This window comes from Tetranychus urticae, chromosome 3 (assembly GCF_039701765.1).
Source record: "Tetranychus urticae isolate SD_2017Ah chromosome 3, NJAU_TeUrti_SD_1.0, whole genome shotgun sequence".
NCBI lineage: Eukaryota > Metazoa > Arthropoda > Arachnida > Trombidiformes > Tetranychidae > Tetranychus > Tetranychus urticae.
Genome location: NC_142960.1, coordinates 19,677,185 through 19,684,860, shown reverse-complemented (window position 1 = coordinate 19,684,860; position 7,676 = coordinate 19,677,185). Strand labels below are relative to the sequence as shown.

The 7,676-nt window shown below is 34.9% G+C and overlaps 1 protein-coding gene across 1 annotated transcript; it reads left to right on the top strand.

The window, feature by feature from the left end:
* The first annotated feature begins 1,218 nt into the window (after positions 1 to 1,218).
* On the top strand, positions 1,219 to 7,275 carry LOC107362922 (ATP-dependent chromatin remodeler CHD1-like). The gene is made up of 5 exons (XM_015930057.3): positions 1,219 to 1,496; positions 1,869 to 5,053; positions 5,173 to 5,323; positions 5,520 to 5,673; positions 5,742 to 7,275. Exons 1-5 carry the CDS (start codon positions 1,426 to 1,428, stop codon positions 7,002 to 7,004), a joined length of 4,824 nt encoding a protein of 1,607 aa, XP_015785543.2. The 5' UTR covers positions 1,219 to 1,425; the 3' UTR covers positions 7,005 to 7,275.
* The last annotated feature ends 401 nt before the right edge of the window (positions 7,276 to 7,676 follow it).

Below are 7,676 nucleotides of genomic sequence, written 5' to 3'. Positions count from 1 at the left end.
TTTCTTTGTTGGTTTCGACCTTTTTTATTGTGCTTTGCTTCGATTTTTTATGTTGTTGTTTAGTGTTTAGTGTTTGTGGTTTCAGTTTTTTCTTTGTTTCTTTTATTGTGACTTCTTGCTTTTATTTGCTAGCCATGCTTGTTTAAATGTTGACTTTTGCGTTTAGTTTGTTTAATTGATTTCGTTTGTTGAAACATGATCATCTCGTTTGGCTTTTTAGTCTTGCTTTACATCTCACTGTCTCCCTCTTTTAGTCTGGATTGTGACTATAAGTGATTTTGTGTTTCAATGGGATTTTAGTTTAATTGTTGTTGATTAATTTATTTCTTTGCCATTTAGATTTGGGCTACTGAGCTACCGACTTAAGGGTTTGCTATTTTAATCAAACAAGATTATCCAGCATTAGTTATTGATATTGAATGGGTATTTTCAAATTGATGGTACAAAATTCATTAAACTTTTCTCTTTCCAGAAATAGATTGCACAGTATTATCTCTCATTATTTATTTTAGGCTTAATCAACATTTTATTTGCTCATTTTGATGGCTTATTTTAGGTTAGAAACGGAAGCTTCTAAAAATTCTGATAATTATCAATTTTCTTTTTTGATACGGCAATTCAAGATCAATAATTACAAGTGGAAGACAAATACAAATACAAAAATATCAATCCAAAACACATTTCAACAGCAAAAGAGAATCCCCAAAATAACATTTCACAATTATATCTTATAAATATCTTATAAATGTATAAAATTTATCAAATGAGAACATATTTCACCAAAATCAAAGCACATTTCCAAGTTAAATTGATTTAACATTTCATTATTGCTGCACAGAATTGAAAAATGGACAACAAAAGCATAAAAGATGAAATACTCTATTATCGAGTTAAACTCTATGAGGAAAACTCGTGTTAAAACAAGCGACCAGGTTTAACTTTTACTAGCTTTGTTTTGATTTTTTCATTCAAAACTTGAAGTGTTCAAATTTAATTCAATTGTTTAAAAAACAGTTAAATAATTGAGGTTTAAACGGTTTTACTTAAAGTGCCATCTAAAGTAATGAATTACAACTAAATACTTGGTACATTTAAACTCCTCACATTTTGACAAAACGGGTGTGTAAGCTGATAGATGGCTGTAGAGTAAAAAGCGTTGAAATTAGGTAAAGAGGGAAAAGCAGTTAAACTTGAAAAGCCTGTTTCCCCTTCAAATATGAGAGTACAAGAAAAGTGAGTTCTGATCCTATCTTTATAACCAATACCCAATATGCCGGTAACAACACCATCTATTGACCCAAATTTGTAATTGGATGTATGCTTCATTTTACTGCTGCTTTATAAAATTATTTCACAATGTTTTTTTGAACCAACAATTAATTTGTAACTCGATTGATGGTGTTTTAAATTTGGTTCTTTTTTATCATGAAACCGGGAAGTTCATGTGAATCAGACGAAAGTGAAGATCATCAAGGTGGACGTTCCAATAGAGGAGAGTGAGTATGACTACTAGAGTGTTTTTAAAGGGTCACCCGTAAACAGACAACTTTGATGATGTCTCAGTAGGCAAAAGAAGCAAGGCCTTTGTATCATCAACAAGCTCTTTTTCTTTTTTTCTGCTTTCACTTTTTATTTAAGGTACCGTTTAAAGGTATCGAAAGAACTTGATTTAAATTGTTGATCAACTGTTAATGTGTCCTCACACCATCAGACTATCACCTTGTCTGACCTTTAATTGTATCCTTATTGGCATTGTTTTTTTGTCAACAGCATTCATTTATCCATCACTTTTGTTTTTGTTTTTTTTACCAAAATTGATTTCTGACTTTTCTTTTTTTCTTTATTTACATCTTGACCTGGTCTTACAGTTCAGAAGATTGGGATGAAACTGATGATAGTAGTTCGTCTTCAAGCTCATCCGAGGACAATAACAGTGAACCATCGCCTGTCCGTCGTACCAGTGGTCGATCAACTCGAACATCTACTCGTCGTTCCACTGCTGCCTCTGTAGCTCGTAAAACGCGTCAATCTAAAGGAAGATCTAGACGCCGTGTAAAAAGTAGTGAGACAACTAGTGATGACAGTGAAGAAACTGAAGAAGAAGATGATGATGAAGATGAAGAACGTCGTGGTACCCGGCGACCTAAGAAAGTTGTCAGTTATAAAGAAGAAAGTGATCGTACCGATTCAGATGATTTGGTGGATGTACAATGGGATGAAGCTGCAGAAGCAGCGGCTGCTGAAGCAGAGGCTGGCGAAACAATTGAAAAAGTATTAGCTCATCGTAAAGGAAAAAAGGGTGCTACAGGGGAAGCCACAAAACCTTACAATATCGAGTTTAACGGTGATCCAAATGATCCAGAATGTGATGAAAGTGAACAAGAGGTGCAATTTTTGATAAAATGGAAAGGCTGGTCTCATCTTCACAACACATGGGAAAGTGAGGAAAGTTTAATAGCTGTCAAGGCTAAAGGAATTAAAAAGATCGAAAATTACTTAAAAAGAGAAGATGAAATTAATATGCTCAAAAATTCTGCTTCTCCTGAAGAGATCGAATATTATGATTGTCAAGAAGAAATGGCTGATCAGCTAACGTTAATACATATGAATGTTGAAAGGATCATTGCCCATCAACCGTCTCGTGAGACGGACTCCTCATTTCCAGAATATCTTTGTAAATTTGAAGGTTTACCTTATGCTGAAGTTACCTGGGAAGAAGGTTCACTGATACAGAAAAAGTTTCCCAAGAAAATAGAAGAGTATAACATACGTCAAAAATCACAGAGGACACCGACCAAATTTTGTAAAGTACTCAAAACCAGACCCAAGTTCGTTCCTCTCAAAAAAGAACCCGACTATCTTGGCGGTGATCTTGAATTAAATCTTCGTGATTATCAGTTAGATGGTTTAAACTGGTTAGCTCAAACCTGGTGTAAAGAAAATTCAGTGATATTAGCTGATGAAATGGGTTTGGGTAAAACTATTCAAACCATTTGTTTTTTGGCTTACCTTTATGAACAACATGCTCTTTTTGGACCTTTTTTGCTCGTTGTCCCTTTATCAACCATGGCGTCTTGGCAAAAAGAATTTGAACAATGGGCTCCACAGTTAAATGTTGTTGTATATATTGGTGATATCAGTAGTCGTAATATAATCCGTCAGTATGAATGGTGTCACCCTGGTAATCGACGTTTAAAATATAATGTTTTATTAACAACCTACGAGATCCTATTGAAAGACAAAAGTTTCCTTCGAGCTGTAAATTGGGCTGTTTTAGGTATTGATGAGGCTCATCGTCTGAAAAACGATGATTCTCTATTGTACAAAACTTTAATGGAATTTGATACCAACCATAGGATTCTCATTACTGGTACACCTTTACAGAACTCATTACGTGAATTGTGGGCTCTTCTGCATTTCATTATGCCTGTTAAATTCTGTGAATGGGAAGAATTTGAAAAAGAGCATGCAGATTGCGATACAAAAGGATACTCTAAATTACATAAACAACTGGAACCTTTTCTTCTTCGTCGTGTCAAAAAAGATGTTGAAAAATCTCTACCTGCAAAAGTTGAACAAATTCTTCGTGTTGATATGACAGCTCTACAAAAACAATATTACAAATGGATATTGACTAAAAATTATAAAGCTTTGGCTAAGGGTTTAAAAGGAAGTTTTAGTGGATTTGCTAACATCATGATGGAACTGAAAAAGTGCTGTAACCATTCAACCCTTATCAGACCAACTGATGAAGCGAGCAGTGTAGATGCATTGACTAGGATTATCCGTGGTAGTGGTAAACTGGTTCTGTTAGATAAACTTTTGTGTCGTTTACGTGAAACTGGACATAGAGTGTTAATCTTCTCTCAAATGGTTCGCATGTTGGACATTTTAGGGGACTACCTAACTTTAAGACGATTTCCATTCCAGCGTTTAGATGGATCCATCAAAGGCGAACTAAGAAAACAAGCTTTGGAACATTTCAACGCTGAAGGTTCAACTGACTTTTGTTTTTTACTTTCAACGAGAGCCGGTGGCTTAGGTATTAACTTGGCTACCGCTGATACTGTAATTATATTTGATTCCGACTGGAATCCCCAAAATGATCTTCAAGCTCAAGCTCGGGCTCACAGAATCGGACAAAAAAATCAAGTCAACATTTACCGACTAGTGACAAAGAACAGTGTAGAAGAGGATATTATTGAAAGAGCTAAAAGAAAAATGATTCTTGACCATTTAGTTATTCAACGCATGGACACAACAGGAAGAACGGTTCTCTCTAATAAAGGAAATACCAGTTCGAATTCTACCCCTTTTAATAAAGAAGAATTGGCACAAATCTTGAAATTTGGTGCCGAAGAATTGTTTAAAGAAGGTGAAGATGGAGAGGAAGAGCCTCAAGTGGATATTGACGAAATTTTAAAGCGAGCAGAAACTCGTGAAGAGGGACCATCTTCTGCTAGTGATGAGCTTCTTAGTGCTTTCAAAGTGGCCAGTTTTAATTTTAATGAAGATGAAGTTACCAGGGTGTCAACTGAGGCATTGGATAAAGACGGAGAAGGTGGTAAAGATAAAGATTGGGATGAAATTATTCCCGAAACGGAAAGAGCCAAAGTTGATGAAGAAGAAAAAGAGAAAGAAATGATAGAACTTTTTCTACCTCCAAGAGCACGAAAATCTGCCAATCAACAAGCTCATGCATCTGATAGTTGTGACGAATATGATCCCTCCATATCCAAAGTAAAAGGTGAAATGGGTAGTGATGATTCCGAAGGGGAGACAAGATCGCGTCGTCGAGGTAGACCTCGTGCCAATGCTAAAGAAGGAATACCTGGTTTTACGGAATCTGAAATACGAAGGTTTATTAAGAGTTATAAAAAATTTCCTGTCCCCATGAAAAGATTAGACTCTATTGCAATTGATGCTGAATTGCAAGAAAAGCCTATGGCTGATCTCAAAAGACTGGCAGAGCTTCTTCAAACAGGTTGTGAAAACGCAATTAAAGAATATCAAGCTAAGCAAGCAAAAGAAGCTCAAAACGAAGATACAAATGGTGTGTTTTTTCAATATTTGCTCTTTGATCATTTCATGATTCATGATTTATATAAATTGGATGTAATCAATCATTATTTTCATTGAAATGATTTCTAATGTAAATTTTCTTTTTTATAGGGACCTCACAACCTAAAAAGCCAGCTCATAATCGAGGTCCGAATTTCAAACTCGGTGGTGTTTCCATTTTTCCGAGAAACCTTTTGGGTTGTCAACAAGAGCTTGAACCACTCGAGAAATTATTACCTGCTACATCTGAAGCCAAAAAGAGGTATTGATCAGCTTCTCTTAATAGTGATGATCATAACATTTATATTAACTTAACTTTTCGAATCTAAGATGTATTTTTATTGCATTTTCCTCTTTTCATTATATTATTCTTGGATTTTTAATATCTAAATATCTTTGAATATTCAATCGAAAATGTTTTAATTCAATTTTTTATCCTACTCTTTTTCCACCAATAGTTGGGTCTTGAAGGCCAAAGTGAAGGATGTCAGAGATTGGGATGTTCCCTGGTCGATTGAAGACGATTCTAAATTATTAGCTGGAGTCTATGAATATGGAGTTGGGAGCTGGGAAGCAATTAAGATGGACCCATCATTCAGTTTAGCAGATAAGGTAAATTAATGTCAATATTAAATTAATTTCTGATCTTCATCTAACCTACTCTTTCCTTTGACTTGCAGATATTGCCTGACGGAGATCTTAAACCACAAGCCAAACAATTACAAACCAGAGTAGATTATCTGTTAAAAGTTTTACAAAAACTGTTAATGGCCCAAAAAATACAAGAAGAAGTGTCTAAACCAAGGAAAAAAGCCCCTCCCAGAAATTCTAAGTTAAATGATGGTGAACATGGTTCATTGGGTGGGGGACCAGGAGAAGATGGTAAAGTTAAAGGGTCAAGGAAGGATAATAATAAATCTGCCAGAAATAAGTCCAATAAAGATTCTGATAAAACTGATGGTGTTAATGGACCTCAGGATGGAAAGAAAAAGAAAAAGAAGGATCATAAGAAAGACAAGAAAAAGAAGAAAAGGAAACATGACATATCAGGACAGCCATTGCACATAACAGCCAATGCTGAACCTCAAATAATTGACATTGCTGGTGATCTAGAGCCTCATATATTTGCCCAGTGTAAAGAAAAGATGAGGCCAGTGAAAAAGGCCTTAAAAATGTTGGACAATAGAGAGGAAGGTTTATCGACGGGAGAACAGTTGAATCATATGAAACAGTGTTTAATTAAGATAGGTGCTCGAATAAAAGAGTGTATGGATGAGTATAAGGATGATATAGATAAATCTAGAGAATGGAGAAACCGATTGTGGACTTTTGTATCTAAATTTACTGAATATCCTCCAAAAAAATTGTACAAACTGTATAAGTCAACCATTAAGAAACCAGATGATTCTAGCTCTAGAGACAGTGATCATTATCCGCCAGCAACAACAGCTCATCATAATCGACATAATAGCAGTAATAGATATAAACATCGTCATTCATCACCTAGAAATCATAGTAGCAACAAATATGGTGATGGACCTCCAGAGGATGGACCTTCTAATTCATCTTCAAGTCATCATCATTCATATCATTCTCATCATCAATCTCATCAACCACACCATCAACTTCATCACCAACCTCACCACCAACCTCATCATCAGTCTCATCACCAACCTCACCATCAGCCTCATCATCAACCTCACCACCAACCACATCATCAACCTCATCATCACTCACAACATCATCCACATCTACCTTTAGGCCCTTCAACTGGTCCCCCAAAACGTCCACCCATGGGCAGTATACCTCCACCTTTAGGTACTCAAACAATGTCACCTATGAAAAGGCCTTGGAATGACTATCCACCTAATAGTCGGGTTCCCCACCATCCTTTTCCACCTCCACCACCTCCTTTAGGACATAACAAAAAGTTCAGATATTAATATAATAATAAACAAAACACTTCAACAACTGATAATTTTCCTCAAATGTTTACAAATTTAGGAAAAATTAAATTTGAGTATTTAATTTGCTACTAGACTGAATTGTATGATCAAATGTCTTTATTTTATGTAATATATTGTTTTTCCATCTTGGCCATTCTATCTATGATATTACAATTATCTTCAATTCCGTCAGCTTCTGTTTGTTCTAATCATGTTTGCAGCCTGGACATTTTCATATTTAATAAAAACTTACGATTCCTAATTCTAAATTAAACTATAATTCAATGAATTTAGTCAAAGGAGTCTTTTAAGTAACCTTTACAATTAAAATCAAAGACCATTTTGATCATCGAAATTACTTCCTTAAAATAATAAACAACAATTTCAATGAATGTCCATAAGACTATAGCTGATGTGATAATCAAGCTAAAATATTTTCTTAATTGAATCATAACAATTCTTAATAAAGGATACCATATAAAACCATGATTAACATGGTTTAAGCATTGACTTTTATAGAAATCTAAAGAAATAAGTAAGGCTAAATCATAGTATATATTCGTGATATTCAATTTTGACAGCCAAACTCGTCGGCTATTAAACATCGCATGGCTAATTAATGAGAGATTATCTATAAATGTCCAGGGTTCAATTTGATTGGTTTTAGAG